We start from the raw sequence: 23,295 nt of genomic DNA on the forward strand, positions 1-23,295 counted from the left end.
GTCAATGACATCATCAAGAGAAGTTTGTTTTCAGCTGGGTGTCCAGCACAAAGGGAACCTCAGTTGTGCAGACCTGACAACAGCCAAACACTGGTGTATTTCCGCAAATACACCGGTGTTCGGTGGAGATAGGGGCGGCAAGGCGCAGGGCAACACAAATACTTATTGCCCGATGATCCAGGCAGGTGCCCAAGGCTGAATTACGGACTGCCAACAGGAAGTCCCCAGCATGGGGGTTTGCACAGCTAGGAGATGCGCTCTGTCCTTCTGAGAAGCTGCGTCCAGCAATGCTGGAGGCAGCAAAGCCTCCAGCATTGCTGGAGGTCTGAAATTTCACTGACGAAGAGTGATCTTTCAACACCGCATCCGACAAGTAATTAGGAGCCAATAGCGCGTGTGCCACCCATGGTTGCTCACACAAAACTGAGCCAACCAGCAGCCCTAGGACATTCTGGGATTTTTTTTTTAATTTCTGCCTCTCACTGGTGGTCCCAGGAGGCAATTTCGTAACCAACCTATTGCGCACGTATTTTGAATAGTACGAAATCTTAAATTCACGTTTTCTCGGCATGCGCTTTGCCTGCCATGAGTATTGTCAGCCAGCGCAGTCCAGTTGTTAAGCACATGGTGTTTCAAGAAATCCTTTCTTCATCATTAAACAAACTATTATTGCTGACTTGGTTCCATAGAGGTCACCTATTATTTAGCCCTGAATGTTACAAATTCAGATGAACCAACCTCTGTTTTTCCTGAATCTCCAGGAGGGAATCAGACACGACCTATACCTGGCAAGATCTCTTCAGGATCTTGTGCTGTTACTCTAGGCATTTTACGTTATTGATAATTATTGTGAGCAGCTTGCATGGCAGTCCTAGCCTAGCTGCACACTGTAGTAGTCCAACCTTAAAGTGAACTCGGGCATTAAAAATCTCAAGAATTATCAGTGGAGACAAGTATATGGTTAATAGTGCAGTGGGACGCAGAGGAGAGTAAACATTTTTGTTGACATTGTGGCACTTGTGAGGCTGTATAACATTTGTGATACAATGGGCTAGTGTTAAAATGAGATTATTGAGGGTTATGTTAGGCCAGGAAGGTCAAGGTGCAGTCTTCACATTTCTTATTTAGAATTCATTGCTGTGTCGCCGTGATCTCAATATTTAACTGAATATGGTGTTATTTCCGAGAGAAAAATGCATTTTGATTTAAATTTGGGGTTAGAAGACGGTGAGAGTGAAGGTGGTGCCAGTAACTGGTGTGGTGACCTCGGCAGATCGCGGCGCAGTTCCCGCACCTGCCGCCGCTGCTGGAGGTGGAGCGCAACCAGAGCCTGACGCTCATCAACTCCCACTTCACCATAGACACGCCAGTGCCGCTCCTGCCGTCGCAGGTGGAGGTGGGGGGCCTCCACTGCCGCCCGGGAAGACCTCTGCCTCAGGTGAGCAGCGCCGCTGGTCGCTTACTTTCCGTGCTTTGTAAACATAATGTAAATTACCTCCCATGAAGCATTCTACCCCAGACAGTAGACGGGTGATAGGCCTATTGCCTCCGTTTCTTCTTTTGTAATCCTATTTCCGGTTTCTACGGCCCATTACCTGACATAATTTCGAATGCAATTGAGCTCCCAGTTAAAAATCATTTGTTTTTTGCTTCTTGTTATTCCTCATTTCATAATGAACCTTATAGGATAGAAACGCTTTGTACTTATTAGTACAAATAGTACCTATAGTACATAGTACTTATAGTACAAAGTAGTTTGTTTTGTTCTTTCTTCAGTCCTGAACAGTAGTGACATTCGCAGATATCTTCTTCCAGTTAAACCAAGTTGCAGGAGCACAAGTTAGCGGGACAGAAACCCTAAACAAGAAAACAATCACAATGTGTTGTCATATTCACTGAAGCAAATCTAAACAACAACCTGCCGCTAGTGTTTTATGGTGTATGCTCGGGAGTACCCAGTGTGCAGGTTCGAACCCTCATGGCTCCTGTGGGAAATTTACCAGTAGGATTTTATTTTAAATATTTCTTTACTTTATTTATTCATTTATTTATGTTGGAATTTTCTTGTTCAATTATTTATGTTCGATTTTTTTTGTACAATTATTTATGTTGGAATTTTCTTGTTCAATTATTAATATTCAAGTGGACTGTATAGGATAATTTTCTCCCATTAATAAACTCCTCACAAGCTTTGAGGGTTACTGATTCGATTTTGCTAGATCGTATTTAAATGATTAGCACATTATTGTCCATTAAACTGTAACTAAACGGTTATTGGTGAACATCACATAAATTGTTATGTCATTAATTAGTAATAAAGATTGGTTAGCATAACCAAAGTTTTAGTCACAACATCTGACTGGAAGGTTGTGACAGTCAATTGATCAAGTGTTGTGGACGACTGGAAGGTTGTGACAGTCAATTGGTCAAGTGTGGTGGACGACTTGAAGGTTGTGTCAGTCAATTGGTCAAGTGTGGTGGACGACTTGAAGGTTGTGTCAGTCAATTGGTCAAGTGTGGTGGACGCGTGTTCGTCCTCTCTTAAAACAATGGCGTCATCTTTACATGAGAGACAAGTTCCTCACAACTTGTGTAGTCCCGACTCCAACCTGCTGAAATATTGCAGTTTAGTTACGAACATAAGTTAACTTATTGTTATTTAATTGTTATAACTCTTTCACGTCGAGTTATAAAGGACAGTCACCACTCTGGGCTGAGTCTCCTGCGTCCTACCCACCAATATCTAGCATGTACAATAATTAACATTATATTTAATAAGGTAAAGGCGGAAATAGGATGCACTTTCCTGTTTGATGTCGGGATCGAAATGCTCCGAATTCATAGGTATTTCTTAATACTAAATACTAGCGGCGTTCTCTATGTATCACGACCAGAGTAATGTGTGCTAGTGGCCTCTCCTCACGAGCCGTTTTCTTTTACGACATACGGGTTATTATTTATTAATTTGCAAGGGGGTCAATTTAGACTTAAATTATTTAATATTTTAATTAAATGACTTTAATGACGCACATTTAATCCTCGGATTACACGCTTGAAGAATTTAAATATAGACGTAAATACGCCTGATATGTTATATTTATTGAGAAGCAATTTTGCGTTTTCTCCACAGAGAATGGTGAATATTATCATGAGAGTTCTTATTCCTGTTTTCTTAGCTTCATTGAAGTATCTATTACAACAGAAATAAAATTCCTTTGGGTAATTTTAATAGAATAAAATTTAAGTAAAATGTTTGTGGGATATTTTCCCAAAGTACCAACTAGTTTTATCATTATTATTATTATTATTATTATTATTATTATTATTATTTTATTTTATTTGTAAAAATCACTTTTTAGTTGCTCTTGTGCTGAAAAGGTCAGAGATCTGAACTTTTTATTTGTTATTTTATATAGAGGTGCTGCTATATTTTGTGATGTATCGGATATTATTTTGTTAATAGCCATTTATTTATAAGGGCTAACAGCCATTCATTGAAAAAGATCCTTCACATGACGCAGTAACTCCACACCTCAGTTGCCAGCGTGTTGTCCTTCACATGACGCAGTCACTCCACGCCTCAGTTGCCAGCGTGTTGTCCCTCACATGACGCAGTCACTCAACGCCTCAGTTGCCAGCGTGTTGTCCTTCACATGACGCAGTCACTCCGTGCTTCAGTTGCCAGCGTGTTGTCCCTCACATGACGCAGTCACTCCGTGCTTCAGTAGACAATATATATTCACCAAATTAGCGTGTTCCGGATGATCTTAACATCGATATTATTTTATTCGTTTAAAGTAATAATGAATGTGATAGCTGGATGTTGCCAGATGTTGCCGGATGTTGCCGGATGTTGCCAGATGTTGTACCTCATGTTGGTGAGGTATCCTTGAGGGCGGGGGGGGGGGGGGGAGTCCTTGGTACACATGGCTGTAGATCTTACACTAAGATCATTGACCAATAACATAACAGTAAAGGTTTAACAGTATAACCTCCAAAGGATACCTGATCAACCAGGCTGTGACTCATACGTCAGGCTGCGAGCAGCCGCGTCCAACAGTCTGGTTGATCAGTCCAGCAACCAGGAGGCCTGGTCGACGACCGGGCCGCGGGGACGCTAAGCCCCGGAAGCACCTCAAGGTAACCTCAAGGTAAGTTCATTAACCAATAACATTACTGCTCCAGAGGAGAGTGTGGGTGAGGTGGATGAAGTATGGTAGTAAAGATGAGCGCCTGGTTGCCCACAGAGGCTGGAGGCGTGGGTGACGGGGGCGGGCGAGACGGGCGTGGTGTACTTCAGCCTGGGCTCCGTCACCAACGGCACACTGCTCCCCGTCACCTACAGGGACATGTTCGTCGACGCCTTCAGGCAGGTAGAGCAGCGCGTCATCTGGAAGTTTGAGGAGAAGCTGATGGAGGTGTCTGAGAACGTCTTGATGGATACGTGGCTTCCTCAGCAGGACATCCTCGGTGTGTGTGTACTTCCCTAGTTGTACTTGTGGAGGTTGAGCTTTGGCTCTTTGGTTCCGCCTCTCATCTGTCAATTAACTGATATAGAGATTCCTGAGCCTACTGGGTTCTATCATATCTACATTTACATCTATGTATGGAGTCAGCCTCCATCACATCACTTCCTAGTGCAATCCATTTTACTAACTACTCTGTCACTGAAAAATTCTTTCTAATGTCTCTGTGGCTCATTTGGGTACTCAGACTACACCTGTGTCCCCTTGTGCGTGTGCCACCTGTGCTAAATAATCTGTCCTTATCAATCCTGTCAATTTCACTGATATTTTTTTATGTGGTAATCATGTCTCCCCGAACTCTTCCGTCTAGCAGCGACGTGAGGTGCAATTCACGCAGCCTTTCCTCGTAACTCATACATTTTAGATTTGGGACTAACCTACTGACATACCCTAGAACATTCTCCAGTTTCGTCTTAGACTTGACAAGGTAGTCATGATGGTGCTGCATACTCCAGGATTGGTGTTAAATTTGTGGTATACAAGTTTCTAAACGATTCCTTACACTAGTTTCTAGAGGTAATTCTGATGTTAGCCAGACTCGCATATGCTGCTGATGATATTCTTTTGATGTGGGTTTCAGGATACAGGTTCAGTGTGGTGTGATATCAACTAGATGGTTATCTCTGTCCGTTTCGTAGAGGACTATGTGTGTGTGTACTCACCTACTTGTGCCTTCGGAATCCAGCATTAGCCCTTGGACCCGGCTTTTCCATCCCCCGGTTGTCTTTTGCAAAGTCTCCTGACCTATTTCCCTTCATATCTACTTTAAAAAATATGAATGGAGGCTGCTTCTACAATCTGCCTCTTTAGATCATTAATTTTTTCCACTTTTCCTCTCGTGCTAAATGAAAGCTTTCCAACATCTCGATGACTCTTGAGTCTCAAGCTATCATTCATGTACTTATACATTTGGTATTCATTGTGAACATTTCCTATTTCTATACTCTATCATTCCGCCTTAGTATTGTATGTCTCTATCATGTCCTTATCTTTCTCCTCTTTTCAAGCATTGTCAGGTTTAGTTCTTTCTGTCTCTTTTCATACCCATCTCTCAGTTCTTGGACGAGCCTTGTTATAAACTTCTGAACAATTTCGAGTTTCTTTGTGTTTTTAGGAAAAGGCTCAATGATGTGTTGTATACTCTAAACTGGTCTCACATAGGGTGTGTGTACTGCCTGTGTGAGAGCAGCCTCCCCCCCTGCCCCCCCCCAACGCTTCAGTGAAATCACACTGACGTGATCCTTCTATGCAAAAATCATTTGGAGCAAAGCGGGTAATGAACCAGCGACCTGGTAGGCACCAGATGCCAGCCATACCCCCCCCCCCCCCCAGGCCACGACATGCTAAAAGCTATTCAACCTGAGACACCGAGCTGGTGCCCGCAAAGTTTCGCGAATAACCAGCACGCACTCTGGTGCGGACAATGGTGCTGTCAACCCCGACGGAGCATGTCGTGGCCTTGCGGTATGGTGCGCGGCTGGTGTTTACCAGGTAACCAATTCAGTACCCGCATTGTTCCAAATGATTTTTACATAGATCACGTCAATGCGATTTCTTTGTGCACTCGATGGTGAAGAACACCATTGCCCTCACCAGAGTGTATGCAGACTATTCACAGGACTTGGTGGGCGCCAGCTCTGTGTCTCCAGAAGTCCTAGTGAATTTAGTACCCAAGTAGCATAGCTTTTAGTTGTCCGTGGCCTATGGTATGGTGCATGGCTCTACACTGTAACTTACCTTCCTACTAGCCTTAACAACATACTTTTTGAGGGAAAAATATGATATTTTGTCACCATGGAGCAAATTTTTTAATTAATCCCCCTCCCCCCAACCCCCAAGCATCAACACGCTCAGTAATGTGTCATCATTTAGCTGCCGCCCTCCTTGTAGCTGTCAACACTCTCCCGACCCCTGAACACCTCTCTCTCCCGGCAGCCGACCCTCGGGTCAAGCTGTTCATCACCCACGGGGGGCTGTTGAGCAGTGAGGAGGCCGTCTTCCACGCCACGCCCGTCCTGGCACTGCCCATGAGCTTCGACCAGCCCAAGACGTCTGGCCTCCTGCAGGACCTGGGGGTGGCCCGCGTCCTCCACTGGGAACAACTCTCAACTCAACTCATCGTCAACTCCATCAAGGAGATTATCAACAACCCGAGGTACGAGTCTCAGTGAGTGAAGATCATAGACAATATCTACTTGACATTTACATGTGTGTCACGATTGTATTAATATCTTGGTGTTTCATGATCCTGTGAGGTGTTGCAGCCTCGAGGCCAGGGGCTGCAACACTCACCACAAGCCTCTGAGAGCCTGTGAGGTGTTGCAGCCTCGAGGCCAGGGGCTGCAACACTCACCACAAGCCTTTGAGGAGAATAAAGAAGACACTTCTATAGTCACATATCCCAGCTCCTTGTTCCCATATCCCAGCTCCTTGTTCACATATCCCAGCTCCTTGTTCCCATATCCCAGCTCCTTGTTCCCATATCCCAGCTCATTGTTTCCATTAGCTGCTCTCTCGCCTAACTGACTTCCAAAACAATAGGTACTTGTGTTAGACTCGTGGATCATTAGCCATATTATGGTGTAAAGTGCTCTCAGCACGGCTGTGTCGCCCACAGGTACACCACAAAGGCACAAGAACTTTCACGAATGTTTCGTGATCGGCCGGAAACAGCCGGAGAGAAGGCGGTGTTCTGGACGGAGTACGTCATCCGTCACCAGGGAGGTGGGAGTCTGAGGAGCCCCGCCGCGCGACTCTCCTGGAGGGAGTTCCTCATGCTGGACGTGCTGGTGGGCTGCCTCCTGGCTGCTGGCGGCGCCTGCCTCATAATGACGGCTCTACTACGGCCAATGTTTACCGGCCTCTTTTATAGAGGGACCGGCAAAGTGAAGAGGGAGTAAGGCGATGAGGTCACTCTGATGGAAGAGCAAATGATAAAGGACTTTATACATGTGACTATAACTTAGGGTGAAGGTAATTATCATCAGGCAGTCATTGTATGGACCTAACAGCCAGGCTTCCTTCATTCAGGTTTTGATAGGTGTTTGTGGTGGCTGTTTGCCAGAGTTGTCAGGACTCATTCTAATGCTGTTATTAAGGACAATCATTTGGACTACTGTTCTAAGGTAGAAGCATGTTCTGTCTTATATGACACCAGGACACACCACCTTGGTTTGGTGTTGGGCTTAAGGCTTATCGTCCGCGGGAAGGTTATTAAAGCCACCTCAATAGTTTACTAAGTAGCTAGTAAGTATACCTTACAGTATACTCCTAGAGGTGTTGTGTGTATATCTCACGTGATGGCACCAGCTGAGGATATGACGCTTCCATAAGCATCTTAATAAACAGTTCTGCAAATATAAGATCTTTCTATATAAAATGTTAACAATTCTGACTAGCAAATAATTTAATTACTAGTTGATAAGTACAAACCTATGCTGAGGTTGACTGGCCTGCCACACTTATTGGGCAGCAGCCATTCAGTACAAATAATCAATTTTATCAAGTAAAGACCTTCCCCTAAAATAAAATAACATAAAAATTAAGGACACTATAAAAAGACATTTTGGCCCTACGTGGCACTTTAGTACCAAAAGGATAGTTCATATCCATCAAAACCTATCCATATATGTCTAACCTGATCCCACATGTTACGTTACCCAGTAATTTGTTCCTTAAATCAACAAACGTGTTTCCAAACCAGTATTTACCCAGGTTTTCCAAAATATAAACTTATGAAATCTATATAATTTTTTCGTGGTCTATTTTGTGTTGATATATTTAATGCCAAATTAATATCTGATTAGTTATGCTCTTTCATCCATTTGTACACTTGTATCACGTCCCCAGACCCTCGACCCTCTTATGTGTTTACTTACACAGTGCAAGGGGCCATAGCAGCATTGTTTATGTGTTTACTTACACAGTGCAACGGGCCATAGCAGCATTGTTTATGTGTTTACTTACACAGTGCAAGGGGCCATAGCAGCATTGTTTATGTGTTTACTTACACAGTGCAAGGGGCCATAGCAGCATTGTTTATGTGTTTACTTACACAGTGCAACGGGCCATAGCAGCATTGTTTATGTGTTTACTTACACAGTGCAAGGGGCCATAGCAGCATTGTTTATGTGTTTACTTACACAGTGCAAGGGACCATAGCAGCATTGTTTATGTGTTTACTTACACAGTGCAAGGGACCACAGCAGCATTGTTTATGTGTTTACTTACACAGTGCAAGGGACCACAGCAGCATTGTTTATGTGTTTACTTACACAGTGCAAGGGACCACAGCAGCATTGTTTATGTGTTTACTTACACAGTGCAAGGGACCACAGCAGCATTGTTTATGTGTTTACTTACACAGTGCAAGGGACCACAGCAGCATTGTTTATGTGTTTACTTACACAGTGCAAGGGGCCACAGCAGCATTGTTTATGTGTTTACTTACACAGTGCAAGGGGCCACAGCAGCATTGTTTATGTGTTTACTTACACAGTGCAAGGGGCCACAGCAGCATTGTTTATGTGTTTACTTACACAGTGCAAGGGGCCATAGCAGCATTGTTTATGTGTTTACTTACACAGTGCAAGGGACCACAGCAGCATTGTTTATGTGTTTACTTACACAGTGCAAGGGACCACAGCAGCATTGTTTATGTGTTTACTTACACAGTGCAAGGGACCACAGCAGCATTGTTTATGTGTTTACTTACACAGTGCAAGGGACCACAGCAGCATTGTTTATGTGTTTACTTACACAGTGCAAGGGGCCACAGCAGCATTGTTTATGTGTTTACTTACACAGTGCAAGGGGCCATAGCAGCATTGTTTATGTGTTTACTTACACAGTGCAAGGGGCCATAGCAGCATTGTTTATGTGTTTACTTACACAGTGCAAGGGGCCATAGCAGCATTGTTTATGTGTTTACTTACACAGTGCAAGGGGCCATAGCAGCATTGTTTATGTGTTTACTTACACAGTGCAAGGGGCCATAGCAGCATTGTTTATGTGTTTACTTACACAGTGCAAGGGACCACAGCAGCATTGTTTATGTGTTTACTTACACAGTGCAAGGGACCACAGCAGCATTGTTTATGTGTTTACTTACACAGTGCAAGGGACCACAGCAGCATTGTTTATGTGTTTACTTACACAGTGCAAGGGACCACAGCAGCATTGTTTATGTGTTTACTTACACAGTGCAAGGGACCACAGCAGCATTGTTTATGTGTTTACTTACACAGTGCAAGGGGCCACAGCAGCATTGTTTATGTGTTTACTTACACAGTGCAAGGGGCCATAGCAGCATTGTTTATGTGTTTACTTACACAGTGCAAGGGGCCATAGCAGCATTGTTTATGTGTTTACTTACACAGTGCAAGGGGCCATAGCAGCATTGTTTATGTGTTTACTTACACAGTGCAAGGGGCCATAGCAGCATTGTTTATGTGTTTACTTACACAGTGCAAGGGGCCATAGCAGCATTGTTTATGTGTTTACTTACACAGTGCAAGGGGCCATAGCAGCATTGTTTATGTGTTTACTTACACAGTGCAAGGGGCCATAGCAGCATTGTTTATGTGTTTACTTACACAGTGCAAGGGGCCATAGCAGCATTGTTTATGTGTTTACTTACACAGTGCAAGGGGCCATAGCAGCATTGTTTATGTGTTTACTTACACAGTGCAAGGGGCCATAGCAGCATTGTTTATGTGTTTACTTACACAGTGCAAGGGGCCATAGCAGCATTGTTTATGTGTTTACTTACACAGTGCAAGGGGCCATAGCAGCATTGTTTATGTGTTTACTTACACAGTGCAAGGGGCCATAGCAGCATTGTTTATGTGTTTACTTACACAGTGCAAGGGGCCATAGCAGCATTGTTTATGTGTTTACTTACACAGTGCAAGGGACCACAGCAGCATTGTTTATGTGTTTACTTACACAGTGCAAGGGACCACAGCAGCATTGTTTATGTGTTTACTTACACAGTGCAAGGGACCACAGCAGCATTGTTTATGTGTTTACTTACACAGTGCAAGGGACCACAGCAGCATTGTTTATGTGTTTACTTACACAGTGCAAGGGACCACAGCAGCATTGTTTATGTGTTTACTTACACAGTGCAAGGGGCCACAGCAGCATTGTTTATGTGTTTACTTACACAGTGCAAGGGGCCACAGCAGCATTGTTTATGTGTTTACTTACACAGTGCAAGGGGCCATAGCAGCATTGTTTATGTGTTTACTTACACAGTGCAAGGGGCCATAGCAGCATTGTTTATGTGTTTACTTACACAGTGCAAGGGGCCATAGCAGCATTGTTTATGTGTTTACTTACACAGTGCAAGGGGCCATAGCAGCATTGTTTATGTGTTTACTTACACAGTGCAAGGGGCCATAGCAGCATTGTTTATGTGTTTACTTACACAGTGCAAGGGGCCATAGCAGCATTGTTTATGTGTTTACTTACACAGTGCAAGGGGCCATAGCAGCATTGTTTATGTGTTTACTTACACAGTGCAAGGGGCCATAGCAGCATTGTTTATGTGTTTACTTACACAGTGCAAGGGGCCATAGCAGCATTGTTTATGTGTTTACTTACACAGTGCAAGGGGCCATAGCAGCATTGTTTATGTGTTTACTTACACAGTGCAAGGGGCCATAGCAGCATTGTTTATGTGTTTACTTACACAGTGCAAGGGGCCATAGCAGCATTGTTTATGTGTTTGTGACGGAGAGTCACACCACCTTGGCTCAGTATAGCTGCAATATAACATCATATCACAATATGTATGTATGTATGTATGTATGTATGTATGTATGTATGTATGTATGTATGTATGTATGTATGTATGTATGTATGTATGTGTGTATGTATGTATGTATGTGTGTATGTATGTATGTATGTATGTATGTATGTATGTATGTATGTATGTATGTATGTATGTATGTATGTATGTATGTATGTATGTATGTATGCATGTATGTATATATCTGTATATAAGATGTGTGTGGAAGCTGGTCAGAATTGCATTTCACCTTTGTAAATGTACATTAATGACATTATACAAAAAAAGACACATTGAACACTGTTTATGTAGAGCAGAGATAAATCTGTGTATCAATGTATTTATGAATGTACATTAGGTTAGCATTTTATAAGCACTTCAATCACCTTCTGTGGTTGATTGTTCAATAAATCACTGGTACTTTGTTAACTACTTTTGTTAAAAACTATGTTTAACAGATCTCTAACCCTGTCCATGGAGGACTTAAGATAATGTATATATGCTGGTTAGCATTGAAAATGTGTGGCCACGTCTGTGGTAGAGATAATAATAAAAAAGTCTATCTACATCATCTCAAAGTGATTTTAAGCCTTGTGAATTTACACCAAAATTTCGTATCGTCTGCAATATTGTAAATTTTTGCATGATGATGAATGAGGACGATTGCCAGTGATTGTTGGCTGATGATGAATGAGGACGACTACCAGTGATTGTTGGCTGATGATGAATGAGGACGATTGCCAGTGATTGTTGGCTGATGATGAATGTGGACGATTGCCAGTGATTGTTGGCTGATGATGAATGTGGACGATTGCCAGTGATTGTTGACTGATGATGAATGTGGACGACTGCCAGTGATTGTTGGCTGATGATGAATGTGGACGACTGCCAGTGATTGTTGGCTGATGATGAATGTGGACGACTGCCAGTGATTGTTGGCTGATGATGAATGTGGTCGACTGCCAGTGATTGTTGGCTGATGATGAATGTGGACGATTGCCAGTGATTGTTGGCTGATGATGAATGGAGCAGAATCTGAAAGCCTCTCATTTGGTGGCAGTGTTCCACAGGGCAGCGTGCTTGTCCCTCTGCTGAAGAATGTCTTCATCAATTATCTTCTTCATCCCACGCCTGAAGCTCAAGCCAATGCTGATGACTGCACTCTGACCTTCACATACAGAAAGGAAGAAATGCCAACTGCTGCACACGACTCATCAATCACCAACTCTGAGCGCTTTCTACCTGAGGAAGGGGATGCAGGTCACATTTGCGGTTGATAAAACACAATCCATGATGATAACTAGATTGCATAATGCAACTCGGGGAACCTTGTAAATGGGTGGCAAAAGCCAAGTGTTCTCAGAGGAAATTGACATTTTGGGAATGATGTTTGACTCTAGAATGGCAATGAAGAGCCAGGTGCCTAACTTAGCCCATAAGGCAGCCAGGAAACTTACAGCTCTACGGCGCATCTCACACCTTCTTGACAGCAAGGGCTGCAAAACGTATACATGAAGCACAAGTTTGTTCCCATCCAGAGTATGCAGCCTTCTCCTGGATCGCCTCCCCTCTATTATTCATCATACATTTGGACAAAGTGAAGAGCCGTGCAAGATGGCTCATCTCTAGTCTTGACCAAGTCTGGTGGGAGCGTTCTGAACATCAGAGTCTGCAACACCGTCTGAACGTTGGTGGACTTACTGCTGTGAGCAGGGCCAACATTCTTAAAGTTCTGAACCTGGCCCAATTCCGTGGACAACCAGTAGTTGCCACCCGTAGCACTAGGCTCTCAACCTTCAACAGTCCCATGCTGGAAGTTCCATTCTCAGGAACATCACTCCCCCCAGCGATCATTCACTCCGAGGCTGACTGGCATCTGGAACTTGTCCACTCAACAGGTTGATACACGGGAGATCAGGTCAACTGATCACATGAAGGCTCTGGCACACAGAGGAGTATGCAGCTCCAGCCAGGAGTCCATACCTAGTTAAAAACAAGACAAAGTTAGAGAAGATTCAACGGTATGCCACCAGGCTCGTCCCGGAACTGAGAGGAATGAGCTACGAGGAAAGGCTAAAGGAGCTGAACCTCACGTCCCTGGAAAACAGAAGAGTAAGGGGAGACATGATAACCACCTACAAAATTCTCAGGGGAAATGACAGGGTGGACAAAGGCAAACTCTTCAGCACGGGTGGGACACGAACAAGGGGACACAGGTGGAAACTTAGTACCCAGATGAGCCACAGAGTCGTTAGAAAGAATTTTTTCAGTGTCAGAGTAGTTAATAAATGGAATGCATTAGGAAGTGATGTGGTGGAGGCTGACTTCATACACAGTTTGAAGTGTAGATATGATAGAGCCCAATAGGCTCATGAATCTGTACACCAGTTGATTGACAGTTGAGAGGCGGGACCAAAGAGCCAAAGCTCAACCTCCGCAAGCACAATTAGGTGAGTACACAGTTGGGTACAGGTTCATCCTCTTACTTATATGATTGTTACTTAATCAATTAATTTTATTCCTAATAAAAGCTTATAATAGGCTTATGAAATAAATGGATCTCAGAAGCAAGTTTCCACTGAGCTGAGGAAAAATTACAACTCTTGCTTGCAGTTTCACCAGGTTCCTTATATGATAGTTGATATATTTAGGGTCCCCGTAGTACAGTCGGCTTCATTCTCGACCCACAATCGAGATCTCCCGGTTCAAATCCTAGTCGGGACAGAACACACCTGGGATCCTGGGTGTTACACGTTTCCTTTCACCTAGTGCATCTGTTCACCTTACAGTAAGTAGGTAGACAGGAGTTAGTCAGCTTGTTATAGGGTTGCATCCTGGGCGGGATCAGTAATTTGGCCTAGGGGGGGGGGAGGACCTCGACATAAGCCTAACGTGTATGAATACACTCTGGCTTCCTGTCCCCGACACAATGAATTATTATTATGAATTATATGATAGTCACATCATTACTTATTATATTATATTATGTGACAGTCATATTCCTAATCAGAATATCTATAAAGTCTTCTCCATTCTTACACTATGTAAACTACTATTGACCCTGAATTAAATTTGGTATCGCATATCTACAATAATCAACACATTGATCATCACCATTGCGGTTACTACACAGCAAACCTTGCAAAAAACCAACTACAAAATAACACTAACCTGTCAGTATTCAACCAAAATGTCAGACCACTTGGTTGATCGCTACTTGAAGCACGGGGCTCTAAACTGTCTTTATTATCCTAACAGAAGCATGGCTAAGTAAAGACCATACACAACTATACAACTAAGCCGGTTATAAAGCCATTCACAACTGCAGGCCTGACAAAAAAGGAGGTGGTACAACTATTATCAAGATAACTTCAATTCCAGAAGTGTTATTAGCTACAGAGACGACTGCTGTGAATATACCTGTAACGTACGTTTATGTTACGTTGTTGGGTTGATTAGATACAGAGTGTTTAGTGAGTTTCATATTTATTTAGTAGTCCTGGATACAGCAGTGTCGTAGACGTTGAGACGAAGCCTGGAGCAGAGCAGAGAGCTGAGTGAGGCCGGAGTCGTGGAGCTCTATGTGGGAGAGCGTGGCGGCTCGATTGGGAATTGTGAGTGTCTGAACTCGGGGAGCGAGAGCGTTGTAGCTGGATGCGGTCGTAGTCTACTGTCTGCTCTGTCTCGAAGCTGTAGCGTCTTGGGTAGATTAGAACTGCCCACGCCGAGTACTACATTCTTGACTGGAGATTGTACTGTTTTCTATTCATCAAATCGTTGCTTATATGGTGATTACACCTCAGCTTCCTCCAACAAGGCGAGAAGAGTATTACTTGTAATTGGGGAAAGTATTGTAGCTTCTGTAATTAGTTATGCTATTAAGATAATGAGATAATGGAGTGAGTATAAGATTAACTCGCTACATACCTTTGCACAATTCTCGGTCAAATCCTTAAATCGTCAATAACTATTGGAGCTATTTATAAATTCTCCAATACTAATACAACTATCTTCTCTGATAGTATAAGGAACCCAATTATAAATATCAAACTCAACTAAAACCACATCATCCAAGGAGGCGACTTCAACATTAACCTCTGTAAACCACACCAAGTCGAATACTTCCTAAATAGCATGAACATCTGTATGTAACCCCCCCCCAACCTGCTACAACCCTGGACCACATATGGACTAACATAACAGCCCCACCTTGTCTCTGGTATAATCACTGACAGAACACCCGATCACTGTCCTACTTTCCTCTCAGCGAACATGGACATAACACACCTCGGTTACCAATAAACTTACCTTTAGACTACACAGTAAACCAACAATAGGTAACCTCATAAATGCACTTGACAATATAAACTGGGAATCTGAACTCAACAATACACAGGATATAAATTCATTAGCCAACATCTTTCTCTCCAAAACTCTAAGCCTCTACAACACACACTGTCCTCTCTTCATGAAGTAAGTACCTGACAAAAAACTGAACAACCCTCTGGCTCACAAGTGGCATACTTAAAGCAATTAACAAGAAACACGAATATGAAAAAAACATCGGAAATGCCGCGTTACAAAAAAAAAGTTAGGAGATACTCGTCAATGCTTACCAATATAATACGAGTAGCCAAAGCTTCCTTTTATGAGAATAGATTTAACGAAGCAAAAGGAAATATGAAAATTACATTGAAAGCCATCTCTAACACCCTAGGGTCTAAACAACAATCACATACCAAGCAGATAAAACTCTCCAAAGATGGTTACACACTTGCAACAGACTTAGATACTGCAACTGAATTCAATAGCTTCTTTTCGTCAATTGGTGGTAACCTTGCCAAAAAAAATCCCAGAGACCCAGACACGTGTTACTACATATCTCACAGGCAGCTGTCCTAACTCTCTACTCCTTTTACCAGTCAGCCTGACAGACATTATGCACATAATTCAATCACTTAAAACCTTAGCTGGGAACATTAATGAAATACCATCTATGATATATAAGAGTGCTGCCCCTGCTCTTGCACTACCCATAGCTCTGCTATTCAACAAATAATTTTCATATACAGAAAGGCTAATTTTCGGTCATGAGCTGGACTCTGACTAATTTAGGTCTTTTACTGGACTCTGACTAATTTAGGTCTTTTACTGGACTCTGAGAATATTTGAGTCTAAAATAATCTCTGTCTCATTTTGGTCTTATATAGTCTTTGGAATTATTTGGTCTATAATAGTCTCTATCAAATTTCGGTAAATTTCGGTCTTCAAATGGTCTCTGAATAATTTTCTATCTTTTACAGGTGAAATAGCTGTAAATGGATATAAAACTAAAAGTCACAGCTAAGATGTCTATTTTCCTTAACAAAACTTCTATGAACATTTTCTCTGAAAATGGTTTTCTATTCCAAATTTCGGTCATAAACTTGTAAATAAACTTCTATGATTATATGAACTCTGAAATATTTTCATAAAACTGAACTCTGAAAAATTTTGAATTTCTCCCAAAAGAACTCTTAACAAACTTCTAAGATCTCTCAAATTATTTTTCTCATAAGAATTATTTAATTCCAAATTGGAAAACTATCAGGAAACCCGACACTCAAAACGGGACTGACTAAATTTACCTGAACCCCGGACGACATAGAGACCATTTTTTTTTTAAAGGGTCCATATGTCGTCATCCCTACTACTACTTCCAGCCCCTCTGTTTAAGTCCCTTAACATGTTAAACATTCACCCACTCCACACATTCTCATGTGCTATCTACATGTACAAAACCTTGTTCCTAAATGCTAATCTTGAACTGAAACGTTTCCGTGATAGGTATAATAAAACCCATGAGCACCATACCAGAAATTAGCATCTCTTTGATATCCCCAGAGTCAGACTAAATCTGTGTAAACACTCCACGCAAATAAGAAGGCCCAGTCTTTGGAACTCACTCCTGATGAATTAAAAAAAATCCAACCCATCCCATGTTCAAAATGTAAAACCAAAATGTGCCTAATTTCTTCCTCATAATTTCCTACCTTGTGCTTCAAACTCACACTGTATCTTGTACTGCGCACTTCCTCAATATTAGTACTTAAGACGTATATCCTTTCCAGTGTAATCACCTATATCAATATAAAAACCTTGCTACAATGAACCCTTTCATCTTACCTGATATGTTAGATTAAGGACCTGCCCGACACGCTATGCTTGTTAGTGGCTTTGAATGTAAACATACCAATCTTGTGTAATCTCACCAACCCATTGTATCTTCTTGCAAATAAAAATTATTATTATTAGTAGTAGTAGTAGAGTGCCGTATATGATAGATAGTTTCCAATAACATTCTCATGAAATAAATGAATTTCTAGTAGCAGGCTTCAGATGAGCTGAGGTAGGATAACAACTCTTACTTGTATTTTCACTCGGTACTTCACTCGACACCGTAATAAACCCGTCTTAGTTAAAAGACAACAGGAGAGAGATAGAGATAGAGAGCAGAAAAGAAAGAGAGTAAGAGAGAGCGCGAGACCATTCGAGCGTTATCTATTTGTGTTGATGTCTACTCCGCTGATAACCAGTCACAAAAGTCACCGCCCAACGTGGGGCTCGAACCCACGACCCCGAGATTAAGAGTCTCGTGCTCTACCGACTGAGCTAGCCGGGCACTGACAGCAAGGTGTCACAATAACAACTAAGAACGTAAATTATTTATGCATGAAGAAGTAATGTAGTGTTGTTTGGCCCATGGCAGGATATGAGGACAAATGGCGCACAGACCTACACCGTCTAATTATTAACCTGACGGCACCCGTCTCCGTCATCCTTGACAGGGACACGAAGCTTGAAGCATTGTTGCAACTCTTGATGTAGCAAACGTCTGCTTGTGTAGCATTATCGTCAGTAAGTTGCACAGCTTATCAGAGCAACCTAGATTATTTGACTCCAGTAAACTAATGCTTAAACTATTTAATAAGAGGCCTGAAGAACATTATAAGTTAATCCGTAAATAAGTTTTCTTTGAATAGAAATAGAACAGAAAACGAAACTTCAAAGTTATTGAGGAGTAACCAAACAAAACATATTTTACCATTACGATTTATAATTATAAAAATGTACCAGGGAGTTTGACAGCTGGTATGAGTTGCATCCCGGGGATGTGGTTGTTAGAGTATTAAATTCAGTAGATATAATAAGAAAAAAATAGGCGGAGAGCCAATACACTAGACAACCGACGGTTAGAAAGGCAGGGAGGCCCAGAGCTAGAGGCTCGACCTTGCAGGCATATTATCTGGTATACTCTGCTAGACGAATCACGCAGAGATAAGGCAGAAGGGAGGTGTTCATCTTCACGTGCTCATCATCATCAACCAGGCAGTTTTTGATGAATTAAAACAATTTCCAACCCATCCCATGTTCCAAATTCCCAAGTTCATCACAGGTTCCTTTTTTGGGGGAGTAAAGAAGATGGACACTTCTAGGCGTCAGACCATAAATAAAGTATGAAAATGAACTTTGGAGAGTTAATTTTTCAACTAGTGAAGAAAAACATAAGAAATATTGACAGTGAAGAAAAACATAAGAAATATTGAGAAGATTCGTGTTAGAATCATTAATCTTACCCTTCGGTCATATTCAACAACATATGTTTACAAGAAAAACTGCTACCAAAATATATTAATATTAGAACGCACGACCCAGCAGCAAGAAACCAAGCTTTCACGATAAAATGTCGCCAAGATCTGATTCGAAATCAGATACACAGAGCAGAAAATGAGATCAACGATAGCAAAGCACAATTACTTCACGCTACAGGCCAATGGAGACACACCAACATCAACGAAGACCTCCGTACTCAAACTGAACAACACCTCGATATTCTTGCAGATCGACATAGCCACAGCACCGAAAACAGGATCATCAAGAAACTGACAACATTAGTTGGAGGACCTATGGGGATTCCTCGACCCAGAGATGGCTTCTTAAATCTTGCTGGAGTCATCCTCACTGACGACTAAAGCACTCTCTTAAATCTGGGTATAAACTGTCCCGTTATGTCCAGACCAAGTGAGATGGCCCAGAAAGTGGAGTTGGAGATCCTATTGGACGACATATTCGACCTCGAGACGTAAAAGAAGGTAACCACTGAAGACACCTTGCAAGCGGAACTTATTGCAGAAGGAGGAAAGATTCGAGGTAACTACAGAAGCACCATAATGTCCCCCGAGCTCAAAGCGGCAGCTAAGAGCCTTCGTGAGAATAAGGAGAATCAGGAGACACCTCTCCTGACTTGTCACGTCAGGAGAGGTGACAAGTCGTCAATATACGTTATTCTTAAAAAAGACGAATATCTGGCAAAAATGAACCTCATACTTTCCGACCAAACTAAATTCCAAAGTTTAACGAAGGACACTACAGCCGAATTGAAAACGAAGGTTAACAAATTGTTTGAAACTGTGAACGCCAAGAAATCCGGACTCCACCTGCCAAAAGTTAGTAGAGAATACAAACTTGGTTATGCGTATGGGAATATCAACACACACAAGCCTGGAAACCCACTTGGGCCAATCATCAGCCAGATACCCACACCTACATACAGACTGGCTAAGCGACTCAACAGCCTGCTGACTCCTTATGTGCCTTGTGCTTTTAGCCTGAAGTCTCCAAAGGAATTCGTTGACTTACTGCAGGGAGCACGGGCCGCTGGGATAAGAGTGTAGCGAGTAGATTACCCCAATAATATACTCGCTCCAAATGCTTTGTTAATATTCCTGTCAACCTTTGGAGATGAATGAGGTGAGGCGTTGCCCGGGCATATAAGCTGCAGAGTAGCAAATATTAACTAGTCTACTTTCAAGTGTGGTCTAGAACAGACACTTGCGAGATACTGTACCGACTCTCAGTGCGCTCAACTCACACCATTGCTCGCCAAGGTATCACCTGCATACTCCTGTATACTCGACTAAATATATATATATTATCTTAGTGTCTGTGTTTATTGTCACCATACTTTACGTAACAATAGAACCGTTACAAGAGCTTCTTTGGATGTAGAGTCGCTGTTTACCAACGTACCTGTGGACGAAACAATCAGGATGATGATGGACAGAGTGTATTGTGATCCCGCTTGTACTCCTCTTGACATACCAGAGAGCATACTGAGAAAGTTACTTGAAGCCTGCACTAAGGAGGCACTTTTTTTGAGTCCCGACGGGCACATGTATAATCAAGTAAATGGGGTCCTCATGGGTTCTCCCCTAGGTGTCCTGTTTGCGACCTTCTACATGGGTACCATCGAGCAGAGGGTCTTAGTTGACATGGACTTGAAACCCGCCATATACTGCAGGTATGTTGATGACATTTTTATGCAGGTACCTGATGTCAGACGTTTGTAGCAGCTGACGGAGGCATTCGAGCGGAATTCGGTGTTAAGTTTCACTTACGAGATGGAGAATGATGGGAAGCTGCCCTTTCTGGATGTAACAGTCACGGAAAGGAATAGTGGCTTCCACACTGAAGTTTTGGGTGAGGTGACAAACTAGTGACAAACACTAGATAGAACAAATTAATACCCATTGTTTCGTGTTCTGTTTTGTGTTTGTCACCTCACCCAAAACTTCAGTGTGGAAGCCACTATTCCTTTCCGTGACTGTTACATCCAGAAAGAGCAGCTTCCCATCATTCTCCATCTCGTAAGTGAAACTTAACACCGAATTCCGCTCGAATGCCTCCGTCAGCTGCTACAAACGTCTGACACCAGGTACCTGCATAAAAATGGTATTTTTATGCAGGTACCGAAGAAAACGGTAGTTTCCTGAAAACTTCCTGAAAACGAAGTTTCAGGAAGCTCTCGAAACTTGGCACCAAAATTACACTCCTCCTGACAACACCGAAGAAATGGAAAAAGATTTAGTAAATGCAATACATAGAGCAGCAAATCACGCCATCCCCAAGAGGAAAACAATTACCCAACAACACAAGGACCATTTGTATTACTGTGATAGGATTAAAGAGCTACATAACAGACTAAATCGTGCACGAAACAATTTCCGAAGAGATAGAACCGAAGCTAATCTAGGACTTCTTAGAGCTGTCCGAGATCATGTGCACGAAGAAACGGCAAAAATCAGAGAAGAAAAATGGCTCGAGTGGTGTGCCAAGCTAAATCAGCATACGTCCTTGGGCGACATCTGGAGGCAGATCAACAAGGCCAAAGGAAAATCGCCTCCTGCTCCGCCGCACCATGTTCATCCAGAGCAAGAAGCAGAAAGGCTAGCAAATCTATTTGCTTCAAGAGCCAGTTCCACTCAACTTCCTCAAGCAACTCTGACTCACCAACAAAGACTTCAAGAAGCAAGATGGAAAAAAATAGATGATGCTTTAGCCTTACCTGACGAACTAGACCAACCTTTCAATCTGAAAGAACTCAGAAGTGCTACAAAGAAAACTAAAAATACAGCTCCAGGCGAGGACAAAATCACTTACAACATGCTAGCCAAGCTAGGAGAAAAGGGTGAAGAAGCCTTCTTGAATCTCATCAACAGAGTATGGGTGACAAGAACTCGACCACTCTCTTGGAACAGTGCAATTATAGTTCCCATTCCAAAACCTAAAGACCCAGAAAATCCAAGACCCATCTCATTAACAAGCTGTCTGGCCAAAACTGCAGAAAGAATGGCCCTTAATCGAATTGAATGGAAAGCCAATCCACTACACCAAAATACGTTTGCTTACAGAAAAGGTGTTGGAACTACAGAATGCTTTACCTCCCTCCTGGATAAAATTAATGACAAACCTGGAATCCCTATTTTTCTAGACCTTGAAAAAGCCTTCGAGTTAGCCAGTGCTCCAGCTACACTGGCTAACTCCAGTGAATTTCCTTATCCACAAGGCAGCTACACTGTGCTGCCTTGTGGATAAGGAAATCAAAGGACACGCTCTTGCCTTTACCAAAGGAAGCCTGCTTAACCGAGAAGCTAAAGTCAAATTCCAAGGAAAAACATCGACCTCAAAGAGGCTGGAAAATGGAACTCTGCAGGGAGGAATACTAAGCCCCTTCCTCTTCAACTGTCTCATGGAACAATTCATGAAGCTCAAGCTACCAAAAGCCAAACTTCTTAACTACGCAGACGACTTTGTGGTCATCATCAATGACAAAGGTGCAAGGAACCATGCACAAAAATGCCTAGATATTATCAGCAAGGAAGCGGAACGCAGCAGTGAAAATAAACAACAATAAAACAAAAGCAATGGCCGTTAAAATGAGAACTCAAGACATCAGACTGGCAATACAAGGACAAGAAATTGAGTGGGTTACCTCTTTTCAATACCTAGGAGTCATAATAGACAACCAGTTGAAATTCACTCAAGAAATTGAATATCTTCGGCAACGCTGTAAAGCCAGAAACTCAGCTTTGCGCTCCCTGACCAGTCTTAGAGATGGTGCATCTCTACCAGTACTCAAAATGTACTACGTTCAAGCAGTTAGGTCACTCATCGACTATGCTGCTCCTGCTCTTACATCCCTCAGTGATAACCACTGGGAGAAACTGGAAGTGTCTCAAAATGATGCTCTGAGAACAATGCTGGGAGCACCTATATGGACGCGTAGAGAGAACCTTAGAATGGAAACCAAGTTACCAGCATTAGAAAACAGGATGAAACAAAGGATAGCCACCATAATAGGAAAACTTACTGGAACAACCGCCAGATTGTCAATCAAAGACAGCATACAGAGATCCTTTCAGAAAAACCTACAGTATAGAACAAGCTCATGGATGGATAATGTGGTCAAGATTTTAGAGAATATGGACCTGAAATGGACCATTAAAAACAAAGGGGAAGATAGACCATATCAACACTTTCGACAGCCTCCTCCGTGGGAAGAATCGAATCTAAAGATAATCATTGAAGGATTACCAGTTAAAAAATCAGCATGTGACTCGCAGAGGCTCAAGGAAGTAATAGAGCAACAAATGGAAA

The 23,295-nt window shown here is 42.5% G+C and overlaps 1 protein-coding gene and 1 non-coding gene across 2 annotated transcripts in view; one reads left to right on the top strand and one right to left on the bottom strand.

Moving 5' to 3' along the window:
- LOC123764612 (UDP-glycosyltransferase UGT5) overlaps positions 1 to 7,576 on the top strand; it is a 58,433-nt gene extending 50,857 nt beyond the window's left edge. The window contains exons 5-8 of the mRNA XM_045752601.2: positions 1,274 to 1,438; positions 4,248 to 4,470; positions 6,462 to 6,681; positions 7,144 to 7,576. Of these exons, the coding sequence (XP_045608557.2) occupies positions 1,274 to 1,438; positions 4,248 to 4,470; positions 6,462 to 6,681; positions 7,144 to 7,426 (891 nt within the window). The 3' untranslated portion in view covers positions 7,427 to 7,576. The remainder of the gene's footprint in view (positions 1 to 1,273; positions 1,439 to 4,247; positions 4,471 to 6,461; positions 6,682 to 7,143) is intronic.
- Positions 7,577 to 17,907: 10,331 nt separating this feature from the next.
- Positions 17,908 to 17,980, bottom strand: TRNAK-CUU (transfer RNA lysine (anticodon CUU)). The gene has a single exon. It is a non-coding gene; the product is annotated as a tRNA-Lys (tRNA).
- Between the last annotated feature and the right edge of the window lie 5,315 nt (positions 17,981 to 23,295).

The sequence above is a fragment of the Procambarus clarkii genome, chromosome 79 (assembly GCF_040958095.1).
Source record: "Procambarus clarkii isolate CNS0578487 chromosome 79, FALCON_Pclarkii_2.0, whole genome shotgun sequence".
Lineage (NCBI taxonomy): Eukaryota > Metazoa > Arthropoda > Malacostraca > Decapoda > Cambaridae > Procambarus > Procambarus clarkii.